The sequence below is a fragment of the Bos indicus x Bos taurus genome, chromosome 15, assembly GCF_003369695.1.
Source record: "Bos indicus x Bos taurus breed Angus x Brahman F1 hybrid chromosome 15, Bos_hybrid_MaternalHap_v2.0, whole genome shotgun sequence".
Classification (NCBI taxonomy): domain Eukaryota; kingdom Metazoa; phylum Chordata; class Mammalia; order Artiodactyla; family Bovidae; genus Bos; species Bos indicus x Bos taurus.
The window spans coordinates 8,105,385-8,125,846 of record NC_040090.1 but is presented as its reverse complement, the minus strand read 5'-3'; the positions used below and the strand labels follow the sequence as shown (position 1 = coordinate 8,125,846).

The window sequence follows — 20,462 nt, the reverse complement described above, 5'->3', positions numbered from 1 at the left end:
GGTGGACGCCAGTTTGCTCTCTATATCTGTGAATACGCTTCTTTTATGTTATATTCAGTAGTTCATTGTCCTTTTTAAATTCCATGTAAAAAGTGATATCATATAGTCTTTGTCTCTTCTGGTTTATTTCACTTCACGTCCTCCAAGTCCATCCATGTCGCTGCAAATGGCAAAATTTTTATCTTTTCTATGGCTGAGTAATATTTCGTTGTGTGTGTGTGTGTCCCCTTCTTTATCCATTTATCTGATGGACATATTTAGGTTGCTTCTATGACTTGGATGTTGTAAATAGAGCTGTTATGAACACTGAGGTGCATGGATCTTTTCGAACTAGTATTTTTGGGTTTTTTCGGATACATACTCAGGAATGGAATTGTTGAGTCATATGGTAGTTCTATTTATAGCTTTTTGAGAGCTCTTCATACTGTTTTCTACAGTGGCTGCACCAATTTACATTCCCACCAAAGCGTGCGATGGTTCCCTTTTCTCCACATCCTCACCACCCCTCATTATTTGTGTCCTTTTTGATGACAGTCCTTTGGACATGTGTGAGGTGATGTCTCATGGGTGTTTTGACTTGCATTTCCCTGATAATAATGACAGAAATGGTATGGACCTAACAGAAGCTGAAGATAGTAAGAAAAGGTGGCAAGAATACATGGAAGAACTATACAAAAAAGATCTTAATGACCCAGATAACCACAGTGGTGAGGTCGCTCACCTAGACATCCTGGTGTCCGAAGTCAAGTGGGCCTTAGAAGGCATCACTATGAACAAAGCTAGTGGAGGTGAAGAAATTCCAGTTGAGCTATTTCAAATCCTAAAAGATGATGCTGTTAAAGTATTGAACTCAATATGCCAGCAAATTTGGAAAACTCAGCAGTGGCCACATGACTGGAAAAGGTCGGTTTTTATTCCAATCCCAAAGAAAGGCAATACCAAAGAATGTTCAAACTACCACACAATTGCACTCATCTCACATGCTAGCAAAGTAATGCTCAAAATTCTCCAAGCTAGGCTTCAACAGTTTGTGATCCGAGAACTTCCAGATGTTCAGGCTGATTTAGGAAAGGCAGAGGAATCAGAGATCAAATTGCCAACATTGTTGGATCATAGAAAGAGCAAGAGAATTCCAGAAAAAACATAAACTTCTGCTTTATTGACTATGCCAAAGCCTTTGACTGTGTAGATCACAACAAACTGTGGAAAATTCTTAAAGAGATGGGAATACCAGACCACCTGACCTGCCTCTTGAGAGATCTGTATGCAAGTCAAGAAGCAACAGTTAGAACCAGACATGGAACAATGGACTGGTTCAAAATTGAGAAAGGAGTATGACAAAGCTGTATACTGTCACCCTGCTTACTTAACTTATATGCAGAGTATGTGATGCAAAATGCTGGGCTGGAAGAAGCACAAGCTGGAATCAATATGGCCGGGAGAAATATCAATAACCTCAGATATGCAGACGACACCTTTATGAACATGACCTTTATGGCAGAAAGCAAAGAAGAACTAAAGAGTCTCTTAGTGAAAGAGGAGAGTCAAAAAGCTGGTTTAAAACTCAACATTCAAAAAACAAAGATCATGGCATCCAGTCCCATCACTTCATGGCAAATCAATGGGGAAACAGTTGAAACAGTGACAGACTTTATTTTCTTGGACTCCAAAATCACTGCAGATGGTGACTGCAGCCATGAAATTAAATGACGCTTGCTCCTTGGAAGAAAAGTTGTGACCCACCTAGACAGCATATTAAAAAGCAGAGACATTACTTTACAGACAAAGATCTGTCTCGTCAAAGCTATGGTTTTTCCAGTAGTCACGTATAGATGTGAGAGTCGGACCATAAAGAAAGCTGAGCACCGAAGAACTGAGGCTTTTAAACTGTGGTGTTGGAGAAGACTCTTGAAAGTCCCTTGAACAGAAAGACGATCAAACCAGTCAATCCTAAAGGAAATCAGTCCTGAATATTCATTGAAAGGACTGATGCGGAAGCTCCAATACTTTGGCCACCTGATGCAAAGAACTGACTCATTGGAAAAGACCCTGATGCTGGGAAAGATTGAAGGCAGAAGGAGAAAGGGATGACGGAGGATGAGAGGGTTGGATGGCATCACCTACTCAATGGACATGAGTTTTAGCAAGCTCTGGGAGTTGGTGATGGACAGGGAAGCTTGGTGTGCTGCAGTCCATGGGGTCGCAAAGACTCAGACACTACTGAGCGACTGAACTGATAATTATCGACGTTGATCATCTTAGACTCATATTCATTTAACACACACTCCCTGAGCATCTACTATGTCTGAGGCTCTGTTAGGTGCTGAAGAATTAAAGGTGCCCAATGGCACAGCCCCTGTGCTCACGGAGCTCCAGTCCAGGGAAGGAGCTTGGCATCTGCAAGGCTGTCAGCAGTCAAGAGAGTAGTGGCTGTCTCAATTTTTCATAAACTGCCCCTCTCTGGACCTGTTTCCTTCTCTGTAATGTGAGGGGTTTAGAACAGACGATCTCTAACACACTTTAGAGTTCTAATATTCTGAAAACTTTTTTTTAATGTGTTTGAAAATGCTTTGTAAACTGCAAAGTGCTGTACGCTCAAAGACAGGCAGTATAACATTAATAGTTAAGTAAGTCAGTCAGCCTGGATTCAAATCCCAGCTCTACTGTCTACAAGCTCCTATGACCTTAGGTGATTTACTTTGTCTCCCTGGATCTCGGTTTCCTTCCATAAAGTAGGATAATATAGCATCTCAAAAAGTTATCATGAGGCTAGAGGAATTAGTCCATGCAGTATTGAGGCCAGGGCATGGCCCAGAGCAGGGCCTGATAATGATACACAACTATTAGCTACATGCTTCCTGCCACTGGGACTTCACAATCCATGTGGGAGATGAAACTAACAGGTGAAAAAGTTAGAGAAAAAGATCCAACAGTAGACCAACCAGAGGGCTCTTGAGACAGCACGGCAAGTTCCCTGAGGGTCGGGGCAGTGAGGCCTGAGGCACATATCTGCCCCTCAACAAACTGCAGGACAGAGGGCAGTAATGCCAGGGTCACGCCATAGGACCAATGACCCAGGAGACCAACTGGGAAACCGGGCTCCGAGCACTGAGCTCATGCAGCAGAATAAACTTCAGCTCAGCAATCAGACCAGTCTGGATTTAAATCCGACTCTTCCCTCCTCACTGGGTGGCCTTGGGTTAGTGACCCCTCGTGTCTGGGATCTCACTTTCCTCATCTGTAAAACAGAGATTAAAACAAGAGAGTGTCCCTCGCAGCCTTGTTGCAAGGACTGCCATGTTGTACATGGAAAATCCCGGCATGGGGCCGCCTCCAATAAGGGTTAGTAAAACACCTTTCACCGGCAGGACTGGTTCTGTCACTCACTCCCCACAGGTTCGCACCTAACCTGGGGAATCATCACTCTGGCTTGGAGATTACTCAGGTGTGTGTTACAGGAGCTTTGGGAAGTAATGCTTTTGGCTATCCTAGATCTCAAAAAAACCAAAAAGGCCTGCACGATCTCAAGCTAAGTGCTTCCCAGAAGCCAGACCCTAACATAAAGGTGCTGTCTCTGATAGATGTTATCGTTACAGAGAACCAGCTCTTGCTAATCCTCAACTCTCCTACTCTCGTCTACAGAACGCCGTCTCCCACACTGGAACTTCTTTGCTAACAGTCCTTCGTCCCCTGGCCATGCATCTCATGCTTTGGGATTTGCCCGGCTCCGCCACTCCTAATCCCTGTCTAGCAAACGAGCCCTGCTTTGAAATTCTCTAGCCGGCCTCCAGGTCTGCAGCTTGTATTCACTCCTTGATTATTGTATCCCCTCCCTTGCAGCTTCAGACCCAGTACCACCCAACTCCAGGCCTTACTGGAATCTTAGACATGAGTTTCAGCAGTAAAGAGTTACCTGATATAGCTGGACCTTGCTGTAAGGGTGCACTGACAGGGGCTTATTCATCTCCTGCAATAAAGAGCAGGTGGTGCAGAGCTGGATGGCGGCTCCTCCAAGCTCTAAGGGACTCAGGAAGGCTCTCTCCACACTTCTGCTCTGCCATCCTTTGCTTTCCTCCTATCTCTTGTCTCATGGTTACAAGGTGGCTGCTGCCCATCCAGACCACATGTCTGCATTATAGACAGAACATGTAAGAAAAAGAAGCAATAAAGACTACTCATATAAGAAAGCAAAGGCTTCTCCAAAAATTCTCAGCTTATAACTCTTTGGTCAGAAGTATGTCACATGACCACATCTAGCTGCAAGGAGGTCTGGTGAATGAGTATTTTTAGGTAGACACATTGACATGCAAATAAAATATGGGTAATGTTGGTAAGAAAGAAGGTTAAGTTAACAGAGGGTGAACCAGGGGTCAGCAAACTACACCAGTGAGCCAATCCAGTCCATAGGCTATTTTTATAAAGTTTTATTGAAACATAGCAGCACCTGTTTGTTACAACACTACAACAGCAGTGTTGAATAGTTGTGACAAAGACCATATAGTCCACTGAGTCTAAAATGCTTACTCTCTGGTCCTTTACAGAAAATATTTGCCAACTCCTGGGGTGGGCAATGAGTACCAGCAAAGGAAAGGCTTTTTTTCCCCCCTGGAACACTCCAAAGAACATTCCAATCATGAAAAAAAATCAGAACTTTTTTCTTCTCTGTTTACATTATTTTACAGTTTAGGACAGATTTTTGTTTCGAATCACACACAGGGTGAATGAGAAGCCTTTTAAGCTTTTCAGGGCATAGAGCCACAGGTCTTAAATCAGGTATCTCTAGTGGTGGTGTGACTTCCACTCATTCCACAAAGAGGTCGAAAGTTGAAAGTCGAAAGTGAAGTCGCTCAGTCGTGTCCAACTCTTTGGGACCCCATGGACTGTAGCCTACCAGGCTTCTCCATCCATGGGATTTTCCAGGCAAGAGTACTGGAGTGGGGTGCCATTTCCTTCTCCAGGAGATCTTCCCAACCCAGGGATTGAACCCCAGTCTCCTTCATTGTAGGCAGACGCTTTACTGTCTGAGCCACCAGGGAAGTAGTGCTGAATAGCTACTGTGGTGGGAATTGTGTCAGGTCCTAGATAGGGACAGGATGGATGGATGAATGGATAGATGATAAATGGAGAGAGAGAAAGCAAGAGAGGGATCCGACTCACAATGTCATGCCTTCTTAATTTTGCCTAAAAAGAAAAGTGAAAGTGTTAGTTTCTCAGTTGTGTTCGACTCTTCAACCCCATGAACTATAGCCCAATAGGCTTCTCTGTCCATGGAATTCTCCAGGCAAGAATACTAGAGTGGGTTGTCATTCCCTTCTCCAGGGGATCTTCCCAACCCAGGGATCGAACCCAGGTTTCCTGCATTGCAAGCAGATTCTTTACCGTTGAGCCCACAGGGAAGCCCCAATTTTGTCTAGAGAATACACATATATCTCAGGAGAAAGGCGTATAGACTATGGTCAGTATGTGGGTAAAGGCCTAATTGCTGTAACAAAGAGATCCCTTCATAACGCCATCAGGGTTTCAGGGATGTAAGTTGATCCCCCTCTCCAAGAACAGTCTCAAAGCAGTCAGGGCAGGTTGGCAGGTGGCTCCACACCACACAATCAGAAACCCTGGCTCTTTCCATCATCCTTCTCCAACAGCCTCTAAAAATTGACCTCATCTCCATGGTAACACGGAGAAGGCAATGGCACCCCACTCCAGTGTTCTTGCCTGGAGAATCCCAGGGACGGGGGAGCCTGGTGGGCTGCCGTCTCAGGGGTCGCACAGAGTGGGACACGACTGAAGCGACTTAGCAGCAGCAGCAGCAGCCATGGTAACAGCTGGGTGACAGGCACATTTAGGTCTCGGGTTATAGGAAGAGGAGGAGAGAACACGGAGGAGCGCCCACCTAACATTTTAAGGCTTAGACTTGGAACATACAACACATCACCTCCATTCCCGATGCACAAAGTCACGTGGTGGTTCACCTACCCACAAGGGAGCCTGGGAAATGTGCCCTCTGGCTAGGCAACCATACAATTATCTTGGACAAATGGGAAATGAATTTTGGTGGAAAATTAGTTAACGTCCACCACATACAACAGGCTCAGGAATCCTTGCTGAACTCAGGCTTGAGACAGTCAATACCTGTGTGTTCCCAGGAGCACTCAGGCCCTCCTGTTACCAGTGCACTGCCACCCCCCTCCCCCAATCCCTGGGAGGTTAGTTCTGTTCATCCTGTCTTGTAGGTGTTGTCTCCTTCTGACATCATTAGTGGCTCCCAGTCAAGGTTAAGAAAATAGGACCACACCCATAAACGGTCCAACTGCTGCATTAATGACCTTATGACCTGCCTCATACCAAGTTCACACCCTGGATAATTATTCTTGACAAAACCTAAAACTTCACCTTTTATAATCGGATTAAACAATTAACATTCCTTAAAAACAACTCAGACTGGAGAAGGAAATGGCAACCCACTCCAGTACTCTTGCCTGGAAAATCCCATGGATGGAGGAGCCTGGAAGGCTGGAGTCCATGGGGTCGCTGAGGGTCAGACACGACTGAGCGACTTCACTTTCACGCATTGGAGAAGGAAATGGCAACCCACTCCAGTGTTCTTGCCTGGAGAATCCCAGGGACGGGGGAGCCTGGTGGGCTGCCGTCTATGGGGTCGCACAGAGTCAGACACGACTGAAGTGACTTAGCATAGCATAGCATAGCATAAAAACAACTCAGAAGCAGTTTGTGCAAAGTGCACAGCTCCTAAGGCCTTAGATCTCTGTGAAACATCCCCACTGCTCCTTTCCCTGTGAAAAGCTAAAAGGATTGGGACCTGTGAGATTTACAGTACTGGCCTATCACAACCTTAATCAAGGGAGTGTCGATAATGGTGGAATTTCAGATACAGCATCCGGGGAGGGATTGGACACAGGGATAGGCCTTGGTCTCCTGGCCCCCCGAGAGCCCAGACTGTGCCCCAAATATCCAGTGTAGACTGTCCCTGGGTCTCTCTCGGTGAAGTGCATCGGGCCTATATAGATCATATATTTCTGCCCTAGGGGATCCAGGTGACAGCACATTCATCAGATAAATTAATTCCTGTTAACCTGCCATGTACAGATGTGAGAGTTGGACCATAATGAAAGCTGAGTGCCGAAGAATTGATGCTTTTGAACTGTGGTGTTGGAGAAGACTCTTGAGAGTCTCCTGGACTGAAAGGAGATCCAACCAGTCGATCCTAAAGGAAATCAGTCCTGAATATTCATCGGAAGAACTGACACTGAAGCTGAAACTCCAATACTTTGGCCACCTGATGTGAAAAACTGACTCATTGGAAAAGACCCTGATGCTGGGAAAGATTGAAGGTGGGAGGAGAAGGGGACCACAGAGGATGAAATGGTTGGATGGCATCACCGACTCGATGGACATGAGTTTGAGTAGGCTTTGGGAGTTGGTGATGGATAGGGAAGCCTGGCATGGTGCAGTCCATGGGATTGCAAAGAATCGGACAGGACTGAGCAACTGAACTGAACCTGCCAAGCTAAAGGGCCCTTCCAGGAAACCACAGCCTCTTAGAAACAAGCTTGCCCTGTGTGTCACTAAAGTATTTGTCATGGTGAAATATCAGGCCTAAGAGAGAAGAGCAGGTTTAGGGGTTGCTCTTCACAAACTGAAACCCACACCCTTTAATGTTTGGCCCTGGAGTGAGACGCTCCGAGTCAGAGGACCAGCTCAGTCCCTTTAAGCCGTTCCTTCCCCCAAAGGGTAATTTGATCCCCAAGGTGACAAGGTGATCAAATGGTATCCTCCACCTAGAGACCTGCCCATAACTAGGAAGCAGGAAGTCCCATTTCAGGAGGAAGAAGGCAGGCCTGGGGCAGAGCTCACCCTGGGGGTCTGCCCTGGCTGGGGCTGTTGATGGGTGCTTATTCCACTGCAACCCTTTCAGTTCCCATAGCCCACCATGGGCTGTTTGAAACACTGGTGAGGGTTTATGTAGTTAGCAAGTAAGACTCTAAATGTACTCCATAGGTTTTACCTTTTTACTATGGAAATTTTCAAATGTACATAGAAGTAAGGAGACTCTTGTATCCTCCATGTACCCAAGCCTAACTTCAACAATTGCCTGTCTCGTTTTATCTATCAACCTTTGGGGTTTTCTTGCAGGGGAGCGGGGTGGTCTTGAGAATTCTAAGTATTTTCAAGTAAATCTCAGACTTCTCATTCACAAATCAAAAGGGACTAATCAAATGGTGTTTGAAATATTACAAACAAATCGTAGTCCTTACTTTCAACCATATCAGCCAGGAGGTTGAGACCCACTTGCAAAGTCCAGCCTCCTAGTTTTAAGGACGGTAACTCTGGAGCTGTTACCCAACGTTAGTGTCTAGAGCGGGAACCAGGAAAAAGTCGGTCCTCCTGGCTGCCTGGTGAGTGATGGCCCAGGCTGGCGACCATTTCCCAGGCCCCATCCTTGGGAGGGGGAGGGGGACCCTCCACTAACCGCCGGACTGCCGGCGGGAAGAATCTCGGCTGTTCCCCCCGAACACATTTCTGGAAGCACAGGCCGGCAGCCGGTCGAATGCAGCGGGGTACTGGGACCTGCAAGCCGCGGTAACTGGAGTGGTGGGGGATCCCGTGCGGGATACCCGGTTCTGGGGTGGCCTTGGAAAGAGAAGGGGGCCTGCTCCCACGACCGGCGGGATAACTCGCAGCCAAGATTAGGCTGCGGCCTGGGTCGCCCTGCGGCCGACCCAGTTCCACGTGGGGAGCTGGTGGGCGAGGCTGGCGCGGCGCCCACGCCAGGGGCTGGGAGCAGGAAGTAATCTCCCGCGGGCGCGGCCCTGGGCGCGGCGCGGCAGGTGCAGCGCCAGGCTGCGTGGGCAGGCGGCCAGTGCAGAGGAGGTGAGCGCCGGGGTCGCCTCGCGGCTAGGGACCGCCAGCCCCGGGGCAGGAGCTTGCGGCTGGGTCCGGCCTGGGGGTGGGTGGGTGGGGCTTCTGAGAGGGGGAGTGGGGTGCTGCCTTGAGGGTGGGATTGGGCCACCCGGAGGGCCTCGAATCTGGGGTGGGGGCGTTCCTGGGGGGTGGGTTTCAGGCTCGGGAGAGGGCTGGGGGCTGAGAAAGTAGGGAGAAGGAGGCCATTGCAACAAGGTTTTGGAAGTGCGAGCGCGGCTAGGTGGAGAGATGCGGCGGGGCCACGGTTCTCTGGACCCCAGGGGACTCGGGGTGGCGCCAGGGCTCCGGGGACGCGGTCCTGCCCGGATGAGGGACAAGATGGCCCTGCAGATGAGCTGAGTCGGAGGGAGTTAAGCCTCTCGAGGAGATGGAGCAGGGAGGGAGGGCTTGCTGGAAGGGGGCCGAGGCTCTAGCACCCACAGGACCCTTCCGCGGCTACCGAGATCCAACACCCAGCACCACAAGCTGCGGGCGAGGAGCGCCCACGGGCTGCCAGGGGCCCACCGCGAGCCAGACTCGGAAGGCCAATTCTCAGACGCTGTGGCTTTAAGGGAGATACCGGCGCGCGGGCTCTTTAAGGACGGTGTTGGGGGCGTGTCAGGAAATGAGTCCTGGTCCCGCCTCCCCCGGGGGAGGGGCCTCAGGTATCTGGAGGCTTCGGGACCGAGTGGGAGCTTGGAGCCTGGGAAGACCGCGCGCCGTGGGCTTGGACCCGCCCAGTCCACTGCGGGTCCGGAGGACCCGGGCCCTGAGCGCCCCTGACCTCGCCTGCACCCTCTTTCCAAATCCCCCCCGCACACCCTCTTTTCAGCTCCTTGCATGCCTCCCCCTTCTCGCCTTGCAAACCTTTTCTCTCCCATAGCAGCCTATGCCTGTTTCTCTCCGCACCTCTTCCTCACGCTGTCCCCCGCCCTTTTGAAGCCCCTTCGCCCTGCGTTTCTCCTGCTCCCCCTTTCTTCTTCCATTCCTCCCCTCCCCCACTTCCCGCTGGTTTCCTTCTTACTCGGTTCCAGCCCCTTCTCCCCTAACTTGTCATTTCCGTCCAGCCTTAGCCCATCGGGCACCTTTCCCCTGTCTTGTCTGATGAGTCCCCTGAGGGTGGGAGCAGGTGGTGGAGCTCACCCCAAAGCAGAACCTCTCCATCCGAGAGAAGAGTGGGAGGCCTCCAGGCCACCCGCCATGTGACAGTTGAGGACTTCAGCTTGCAGAAAGCAGATGTGAGCTCGCTGCCCTGTACTCCAGGAAATCAGTCTGGCTGTGAGCTGACCCAGCTCCTCTGCTACCATGAACAGGGCCTCTCTGAAGCGGTCAAAAATCCTGCACATGGCACTGATGGGGACTTCCGATCCCTCTGGAGAGGCAGAGGCCAGCCAGGAGAAGCCCTTTGTATTGCGGGCACTGCAGATCGCCCTGGTCGTCTCTCTCTACTGGGTCACGTCCATCTCCATGGTGTTCCTTAACAAGTACCTGCTGGATAGCCCCTCCCTGCGGCTGGACACCCCCATCTTCGTCACCTTCTACCAGTGCCTGGTGACCGTGCTGCTGTGCAAGGGCCTCAGTTCACTGGCCACCTGCTGCCCTGGAACCGTGGACTTCCCCGCCCTGCACCTGGACCTCAAGGTGGCCCGCAGCGTCCTGCCCCTGTCTGTGGTCTTCATTGGCATGATCACCTTCAATAACCTCTGCCTCAAGTATGTGGGTGTGGCCTTCTACAACGTGGGTCGCTCACTCACCACCGTCTTCAATGTGCTGCTCTCCTACCTGCTGCTCAAGCAAACCACCTCCTTCTATGCCTTGCTCACCTGCAGCGTCATCATCGGTGAGTGGCCAGCCAGGGACACAGGGAGTGGGCACAGTGGGGAGGGGATTGGGGGAGGATGGGAGCTGAAACCCTAAAGAACAACCCTGTCAAACATCTTTGGGCTTTATCTGCCCCGGCTCCCTTGTTTTGACCGTCATATGAAGAGTCTGGGGTCCAGAGAGGGCAAATAACTTTCTGGAGGTCATCCAGCGAGCTAGGGGCCTAATCAGGGTCCTTCAAACAAGATGGGATTACAATCTATACTTCACACAGGGAAAACCAATGCACAGAGAAGTTAAGTGATTTGTCAAAGATCACACAGCACATAGCTAGTAAGTGGTAGAGGTGAGATCTGATCAAGTAATCTGGCTCCTTACGCTTGACCACTGTACTCTATTGCTTCTCAAGAGTTCGAGTGTCCTGACTTCTCACCCAGTGCTCTTTCTAGAGGACATTGCATCTTTTAATAAATATATGTGTACCATCATCCTCTGACCTTGCAGGCTTACGATGCCTGAGACGGTGGCAAGAGATATGCTATGGGATAACTTAGCTGTCTTCCCAGACTTGACCCTCAGAAAATAAAAATTACTACTGGGGACATTGTGTTAATTATTTGCATACAGCATCTCCTATGTTGCCCAGAGGTTGCCTGAATGGTATTATCATCACCATGACCGACTACGTACACACAAGGAAACTGACACCAGACAGGTTAAGTCACTCACAGGGCCCCACAGCTAGGAAGTATCCAGCCTGGGATGGATACTCAAACTGGCTGCTCCCCCAAGCCTGTATTTCTAATCACTCCGCTCTGTTCTTGTCCCCTAGAGCAGCGGCCCCTGGCCTTTTCGGCCCCAGGGACCAGTTTCGTGGAAGAGTCTTTCCACGGACTTGGGAGTGGGGGGATGGTTTCAGGGTAATTCATGCCCATTACATTTATTGCACATTGTATTTCTAATCTAATGCTACCGTTGATCTGACAGGACGTACTGGTCCATGGCCTGGAGGTTGGGGACCCTGCCCTAGAGGTTAGAACTGTGCCATCTAGTTCAGTAGCCACTGACCATATGGGTCTATTTCCATTCAAATTCAATGACATTTTTAAAATTCAGTTTCTCAGTTGTGACCTGATTCTGTAGCCACATTTCAAGTGCTCAGTCACCACATGTGGCCAGTGGCTGTTGTACTGGACGACACAGATGGTAGATTATTTCCATCATCACAAAGTGTTTTATTGCAGCCCATTAGGTAGGAGCACCTCCAGCTTCCCACCTCCTCAGAGTCCTCCTGAGGCTCAGTCTTCCAGGAACGGAATCTTTCTTTGAACCTGTTCAGGTTCTTCCTGGTTCTGCAGACTTCATCTTGGTTGACCTACATCGTCTTGGTTAGTATCTGAGTCCCCAAGCTGAGTTGCACCAGTGGCGGGGAGGGGCCCATCCCATGCCACCTGTCCTAGAAAATGTTTTCCTCTTTGAGCCACTGTGGACCTAGGCCTGCCCAGTCTCAGTTCAAGGTGAGAGAGAGAGACTGGCAGAGGTTGGAGTGATGGCAGCTGCCAAGACCCCTGGCAGATCCATCTCAGCAGCTCCCATTTCCTCCCCCAGGGAGTTGGTATGGACTCCCAGGCCTTACTTAGACAAATGCCCCAGGGATCTCCACTTCAGCCCGCTGAATTTATGGAGTAGGGGGTGTGGGGGGAGAGGGAGGGACTTCCTGATTGGCTAATTTACATGCAGGCCCGTGAAGTCTGTAGGGAAACTAGGCCCAAGTCTGAAAAGTAATCAGAGTAGTGGATGGTGAGACAGCTTCTGGGAAAGGACATTCACTGGTTGGCTGCTGGGACAGGCGCCCAGGAGGTAGTGCTGTCTGCTGGCCCAGCGCCTGGGCCTCCTCTCCGCAGTGTTGCCCTACCCCCCACCCCCTCCACCCCACCCCACCCCCGTTCCTCCTTGTGGGGGAACGTGGGTCTCAGGTGACTCTCCAGGCCCCCTCCTCCTCCTGTCCTGGTCCCCTCCTCCTCCCTTCCTTGGACAGTATCATTCAGTGCTCCTTCTTGGCTGAGATTCCCTCTGGGGTCTGGAATTTTAAAAGGGGCAGTCCCTCTTCTGGACTTAAAAGGTAACCGGCAGGAGGGCTGGGGGCCCTCTGGCTGTGCCCCCAGAACCAGGCTGGGGGTACCTCTTTGCAAAGGTGCTGACGAGAAAGAGAACACTTCCAGCAAGTGCTTATGGCCCAGTCTTGTCTCCTCTGATCCTCACGATCACCTCCAAAACAACCTACATGCATTCACTCAGCAGATATTACTCACTGGCCAAGCATGTGCCAAGAGCTCTGGGGATGCAGATTCTGAAAAGGTAGATGCAGCTCCCACGCTTCTGGAGGGCATGGGGTTGATGCCTGGCAGTCAAGAAGTTATGCCGTGACTCAAACATAAAAGGTGCTGAGGAAACCCTGGCAGGGTGGAGACCGGAGAGAGAAAAGCAGGGAGGGAGGGTTCTAAGCTGGCATTCCAAACGAAGTACTAAATGGATGTAAGGAAGAAGTGAGGAGAGAACGTTCTAGGCAGAAGAAAAAACATGCATTTCTGCGTGGCTGGGCCAGAGCAGGCTGTGCCCGTGAGGCTGCCCAAGTTAAGTGAGCCTGGACTGTTTCCTGAGGGCTGTGGAGATGCCCAGAGAGGCTTTAAGCCAGGACAGGACCCGAGCAGATCTGTCCTGTAGGAAGATCATGCTGGCTGCAAGGTAGAGAGTAGATTGATTGGAGTGGGAAGGTCAAGAACATGAACCCAGATGTCTACAGCGGAAGGACATGGGAGCTCAGAGAATTTACGTAGACTTTCCATGGGCCACCCAGCCTTTAAATGACAGAGCCCGATCGGAGTCCAGGTCTCTCTGACACCAAAATCATGTGGTGGGAGACACAACGCGTGTAAGATTTCGGCCCCTGCCTTCTGAGAAGGTGGGGTCTAAGCTAGAGAGGCTGTACTGTCCCCGTGGGCAGGTGCCTACCAGCCCAGGGCAGGCAAGGGTCTTGAAGGAAAGCACAGGCAGGAGGAAGCCAGGAAGAGGTCTGGGTGCTGGGGGTACCAGGAGAGACTTCAGCCCTGGAGAGGCTGGCTTTGACCTAAAGAATGAGTGCAATGTCCCAAGAAGGAGGAGAGCGTTTCTGGTTCAGAAAATGATCAAGAGTGCTGAACCCTGGTGTGAGAAGCAGGGAGATGAGAGTGGCGACTCGGGGTGATTGTGGCACGGAGATGGGGTTCGAGGGCCTGGGGAGCCCAGCATGCCAAGCTGAGGGTGGGCAGTGGGGCGCCGGGGAGGCTCCATGGGTAGGAAGTGTCACAAAATGATAGTCTCAGAGTAAGCAGCCCCAAAGGCCTCGGGCCATAAGTGCTTCTCACCAGGGTAGACTCCCATCTCACAGACCGGGAGGCTGAGTGAGGCTCCGAGACCTCAAGTCACTCGCCCAGGGTCACCTCCACCACGAAGTGCTGTAGCCACGCTCAACCCTCAGAACCCATTTCACACGTTGCTTTTGAGGGGGCCCCAGGCCAGCCCAGTCGTCCAGTTACAGGGTTCTCACAGCACCCTGTCCTGTTTTATGGACCTCATTACAATTGCAATTAAACAAGTAATTGGGACAGGAATCATTTTAATGGCTCTCTCCTCTGCTGGAATGCAAAGCCCCATGAGGAAGGGTTCCTACCCTGGCCTAACTCCCCCAGCCCTTGTGTGGTGCTTTGCACGAGTGGAGACTTTGCACACCTTTCTTGCAGGAAGGGCCAGGGGGACGGAATGATGAGATCAGCGTGACACAGTCTGTAAACTCGGGCGGCAAAATTCTCTGTCCTTCCTCCTCCTCATGCTCGTTCCCCTCTCCCCGCTGCAGGTGGCTTCTGGCTTGGAGTGGACCAGGAAGGAGCAGAGGGCACCCTGTCTTGGACGGGGACCCTCTTCGGCGTGCTCGCCAGCCTCTGCGTCTCGCTCAACGCCATCTATACCAAGAAGGTGCTCCCGGCGGTGGACGGCAGCATCTGGCGTCTGACCTTCTACAACAACGCCAACGCTTGCGTCCTCTTCCTGCCCCTGCTCCTGGCGCTGGGGGAGCTCCGGGCCCTCCTCGCCTTCCCCCAGCTGGGCAGCGCCCACTTCTGGGCTATGATGACGCTGGGCGGCCTGTTCGGCTTCGCCATCGGCTATGTGACGGGACTGCAGATCAAGTTCACCAGTCCCCTGACCCACAACGTGTCTGGCACAGCCAAAGCCTGTGCCCAGACGGTGCTGGCCGTCCTCTACTACGAGGAGGCCAAGAGCTTTCTCTGGTGGACGAGCAACATGATGGTGCTGGGGGGCTCCTCTGCTTATACCTGGGTCAGGGGCCGGGAGATGAAGAAGACGCAGGAGGAGCCCCACCCCAGGGAGAACGAGAAGAGCAACATGGAGGTGTGAGCTTCTCCAGAGACCCAGGCACGGCCCAGCCCCTAGGAGCACGCCCCTGAATGCAATGAAGGTGTCTCTCTGGACCCGGAGACTATGGCCTTACAGACGTGACGGGAACCTGGTGGTTGAAATGGAGCCAGTGTTTCCCAGTGTCGTCAGAAAGTTGCCAGACCCGTCTCAACCCCTTTCCTAGTTGCAGGGTTTTGTCCTCCCATAGGGAGGAGGGACACCTCCGTGAGAAGAGCCAGTTAGGTTCTCTGGAGGAGCAGCAGCTTGCAGGGACTAGGACAGGGGCACGTGCCAGAGACTGTGCCCCCTTCCAGGACCTTCTACCTCCACACGACCTTTGAGGTTGGGAACAGGCCACAGCTTGAAGGGACAGCATTGGCAAAGCCAGCGAGTCTTCACTTACACTCAGGGGAGATGGGGCTGGGACCCCCACCAGAGGCTTAGGGTTTGAGAAACCTCACCTCTCTGTGTCCCAGGCAGGTAGCATAGCTTTGACCCACCCCCCCACACCCCCCCCCCCACCCCAAACCAGCCTTCTTTTGGAGGAGAGCGTGGGCTGGGCTGAGGGAGGAAATAGGCAAACGTTCCCTCTTCTCTGTGATGAGATGAGCAGGTCCCATGAAAGCGGGTGAGAGGTCTGCGGTACCCAAGCTTGGTCCTGGCACCCACAAGGGCTGCTGGGAAGTGGCCTGGCAATGGGCTGCATCATGGGAGAGCTCCCTGTCCCTGCCGTCTGCCCCCCATGTTTCCCCTGTTTGAACGTGGTACGTCCTTCACAGGTTCAGCAGGCTCAGTGACACTCTCCCGCAGTCCCCAACACCAGTTTTCCCCGCCTCACTCCCCTGCCCCTAAGGGGCAGCTGCCACCTGGCACAGCTACCTGGCTCAGGGAACAGCCTCCCAGAAGTGGAGCCAGGGAGCCACTTTGGCTTCTGCGAACTCTGCCTCCCCAGGAGGTGCTGCGGGAGCAAGGGTCAGCTCAGAGCTTTCTACCTCAGCTGTGCCAACCCCCTCAAGATACAGTTCCTGTAGGGCTGGGCTGGTAACCTGATCTAGGTGAAAGCATTCAGCTAACAGTTGCGAACATCCCTGAGTTTAAGGCTGAAAGAATCTTCGCTTCCGCTCATCCCCACCTTCCGGGCCTCAGGGTGGCTTTCCTGGCTCCTGTCCCTTCTGTTGGTGTTTCGTCCCACCCAGCTTTGGGGGTAACTCTGATGTTTTCAGTCCCTGTAGCAGAAGGCTGGGGAGAGGGGGTCTTCTCACCACCCCTCTCTTCCAGTCCCTCCACCCTCCCAGGTGGTTTCTAATGAAGTTGGTGGGACTTGATGCCCTGAATTGTGTGCGGTTTAATTAAAAATTGGACTAAAACATCTTGTGTGTGTGGAGTGAGAAGGGATAGGCGGGGTCTGGATGGGCCCTATGAACAAAGACCCAGCCCTGCCATCAGCAAGCCTGGGTTCTAGCACAACAGTCCTTCTCAGAACCTCTTCTCCCTCCAGGCCAGGGGTTGATCCCAGACCTCAAGTTTCCTATTGGTAATTGTCGCCACTTTCTGGGTTCTTGCCGGAGGCAAGACGCTGCTGAGTGCTTGCTCCATCGTTCTTTTCCACAACCCTCCCCAACACTCCTTGAGGTGGGCGCCATCACCCATTCCCCCATTTTACAGATGGGGACACGGAGGCTCAGGAAGGAGCATAGGAAGAAAGAGGCAGCAGTGGGAGTCAGACAGAAGTCTCTGCCTTCAGAGCACCGCTGCTTCACCACAGGGCCCTTAAGTATACCCAGCATTTTTTGAGTACCTACTGCATGCCAGGCACTGGTGGTGGGACATACTGGCATGAGAACCCAAATCTGCTTCCAGGGACAAGAATATAAACACACATCAAGGCTCCCGTAACAGATGCAGTATTGCTCTGAGATCTCAGAAGATGGAGAGACCACATCTTCACAAGGGCCAGGGTGTTTGAATATTACTAGGGAAGCAGGGGCTCCAGGAGCAGGGGTAGAATGACCAGGAAACAAGATTAACCTGAGGAAAGAGTACACAAGGAGTGGTGAGAGGTTTTGTTTGGCGAGGAGGGTGTATAGAAAAGGAGAGTGGGTCACGGTGTGATCAGCCTTCGATGCAGTGGTCCATCTGGTCTTGATTCTAATCAGTTTTAAAGCCATCACCAGGTCCCTTAAACAGAGAAGGGATATAATCATTTCTGCACCCTCTGTATAGTCAGAAGATTGAGACAACATTCTTCATGTTATTAGCCCTTTCTTAAATAAGATTCTAGAAAAATCTAAATAGTTTGAAAAAAATTCAGGCAGCCTCAATTCACAGGACACAACTGAACAGCCTGCTGTCCAAGACCTCCACACAAAAAAGCACAAAGATGGACGGTGTCTGAGGATGGATTTGCATCCACATGCAGCAGAACACCCCAGTTCTGATGCACATGAAGCCCAGAGAAAACCAGAGCCAGCCTTCCAGCATCCCAGATTCCCACAGTCAGCACCACCACCCCCAGCTCCTCTCTATGGTATTTAAAGGAGCCAGGGCCGTCCCCAGGAATGTTTCGCCTACAAGAAGCAAAGGAAGTGTGTCTTCACTGGCAAGTCCACAGTTCCCCTTCTCTTTGGTTCCCCTCCACACTTTTCTTTTTTTTTTAAACAAAGTATCTTGTTTGTAACATAAAAATAAGATCACTTTTCCCCTTTGATTCCAGTGGTTACGGGTTGCTAAGGGGATAATGTACATATCAAGAAGGAGTTTATCTCCAAAATTTCCTCTAAGAAAAGGCCAGGAAGGCTTAAAGAGAACCATATACATGTCATATATACACATCTGACATCAACAAAGATACCCTGAAATAGTGGGAATACAACTTGGGAAAAAAAAAAAAACTCAAAAAATATTTTAATATGCCCCCCAAAAACAAGCATAAAATAGTCTGGTACAAAAAGGCACAGATGTGGAAGTCAAGCTGCCCAGAGGAAAAAAAAAGAAAAATGGTGGATGAAATGGAAAATTTAGGAACAGGAAGCTGATTCAACACTGACACACACATTTCCAGAATGTATCACTCTTTACTTCTGTTTTTGCAGAGCACTTGATCAGAAGTCTGGAGACCTGGGTTCCACTTCTTAGAAGCTAGGGGGCCTCGGACAAGTCTCCTAACCTTTTCCAGGCCTCACTTTTCTTGAGATATGGGGATAATCCTTGTCCATCCTGCCACGAAAAATGGTTGTGAATTGATGCTCAGCATCATTCTGAAAATACAGTGAGTTATTGTTCTTATCCGGAGAAGGCAATGGCAACCCACTCCAGTACTCATGCCTGGAAAATCCCATGGGCGGAGGAGCCTGGTGGGCTGCAGTCCATGGGGTCGATAGGAGTCAGACACGACTGAGCGACTTCACTTTCACTTTTCACTTTCATGCATTGGAGAAGGGAATGGCAACCCACTCCAGTGTTCTTGCCCAGAGAATCCCAGGGGTTGGGGAGCCTGATGGGCTGTCGCCTATGGAGTCGCACAGAGTCGGACACCACTGAAGCGACTTAGCAGCAGCAACAGCAGTGAGAGGAATGAATTAGATAAATCACTTACCCTCTCAGATCCTTTTGCCATATGAAAGAAAAGAAAATTGTTCTAATGAAGAGATTGGAAAAGACCCTGATGCTGGGAAAGACTGAAGGCGGGAGGAGAAGGGGACGACAGAGGATGAGATGGTCGGATGGCACCGCCAACGTGATGAACATGAGTTTGAGCAAGCTCCAGGAGTTGGTGATGGACAGGGAAACCTGGCATGCTGCAGTCCATGGGGTCGCAAAGAGTCGGACACGACTGAGTGACTGAAAGAAGAGAGAACATGACGATTTAAGGAGTTGACGTACGTGAAATTTGGTTACTAGATAAGAAAACTGAGGCCCTCATTAGGGTCACATGATAAGCCTGAGACATCAACGACAAACTAGAGTGTGGTATTCAGTCCTCCTGGGCCCTCATCTGATGATCACATAGCTGCCTCACTGGACACAGGCCCTGCCCCCACTGAAAACCTTGGCTCCTGTGAGAGGGCTAAATTTAGGACCTGGAACTGGCTAAAACGGGGACACCGGAGCCAGCTGCACAGAAGCAGCTGGCCCAGGTGTGCTGGGAGCTTAGATGAAGGAAGGCTGGGGGAGGGGGGAGGGAGGGAGGGGGTGGTGACTAGTGTGAGGGTGACTGCAGGGGATCGATGAGCCCTGGTGGGGAATGTACAGCCGTAGAGCTGGGAGCAAGTTTGAATCAGCCCCAGATCTTACAGACAAGCCTGAGGCTTAGAATGTGTGATTGACTTGCCCAAAGCTGCAGTGCGATGGGGCAGGACCCAGACCCCTTCTCTCAGGCCCTTTCTGCTAAGCATCATCGATCACCATTTTTTAAAAATAATGACAGTCACCGTGACTATTATTATTGCTAGTATTTGTTAGATGCTCACCACATGCCGGGTGCTCCTCTAAGCATATTACCCGTTAACATCTGACACCCATTGACCCAGATTAACATCTGCAATAGGTACTGTTTTGTTTTTCTTTTTTTAAGATGTGGAACTTTCTTTTTTGATGTGGACAATTTTTAAAATCTTTATTGAATTTGCTACAGTATTGCTTCTGTTGTATGTTTTGTTTTTTGGTCAGGAGGCATATAGGATCTTAGCTCCCCAACCAGGGGTCAGACCCACACCTTCTGTGTTGAAAGGCAAGTCTTAACCAGGACACCAGGGAAGCCCCTGTAGCAGGTACTATTAACAGCCCCCTTTCACAGATGAGGGAACCAAGGCCCAGAGAAGTTAGTATCCTGCCCCAAATCACAGAGCTGGGTGACCTTTCTGTACAATGAGACTGAAAACACAGAGGGACATGGGCCAGACCATATATGACAATAGAACTCTGACCCACAACTTTGGCAGCAGTCAGCCCTGGAAGCTAAACCGGTACCTCCAGTGACATGAGCCCAGAAGAGTCAAGATTTGGGCAATGACAGCCTATTTCCCTATTTTTGATACCCACTCCCTACTTCCAGCTAAGGACCAAGCAATCACACAGGATCCCCTCCCACTTCTAATGAGCACACCTCCACCTTTCCGATCAGTTTAAAGCCTCCTGAAGCATTCCCTTTCCTCTAGAAAGCCTTCCCACTCCTCTGCCTGCCTTTGAATCTTTGCCACACTGCAAGTGATGGTGGCTGACTCCCCTGCTATAGCAAGTTCAGAATAGATAGCCTGCTTGTTCTCATGTGG

General features: G+C 50.9%; 1 protein-coding gene across 2 annotated transcripts; it reads left to right on the top strand.

Annotated features, from left to right (window-relative positions):
• The first annotated feature begins 8,494 nt into the window (after window positions 1-8,494).
• SLC35C1 (solute carrier family 35 member C1) lies at window positions 8,495-16,561 on the top strand. 2 transcript variants are annotated; one of them, XM_027562564.1, is made up of 3 exons: window positions 8,495-8,598; window positions 10,233-10,759; window positions 14,633-16,561. In XM_027562564.1, the coding sequence occupies exons 1-3, from the start codon at window positions 8,567-8,569 to the stop codon at window positions 15,190-15,192; spliced, it is 1,119 nt and encodes a 372-aa protein (XP_027418365.1). In that variant the 5' UTR covers window positions 8,495-8,566; the 3' UTR covers window positions 15,193-16,561. The 2 variants fall into 2 exon arrangements, with proteins under 2 accessions (XP_027418365.1, XP_027418366.1); XM_027562565.1 differs by lacking the exon at window positions 8,495-8,598 and adding an exon at window positions 8,702-8,889.
• The last annotated feature ends 3,901 nt before the right edge of the window (window positions 16,562-20,462 follow it).

Bases quoted from the DNA above. Each gene is read 5' to 3' on its own strand.
- SLC35C1 (XM_027562564.1), top strand. From the start codon at position 8,567: ATGCAGCGGGGTACTGGGACCTGCAAGCCGCG. The intron at 8,599-10,232 runs GTAACTGGAGTG...TACCATGAACAG, and splicing joins ACTGGGACCTGCAAGCCGCG to GGCCTCTCTGAAGCGGTCAA. The intron at 10,760-14,632 runs GTGAGTGGCCAG...TCCCCGCTGCAG, and splicing joins CACCTGCAGCGTCATCATCG to GTGGCTTCTGGCTTGGAGTG.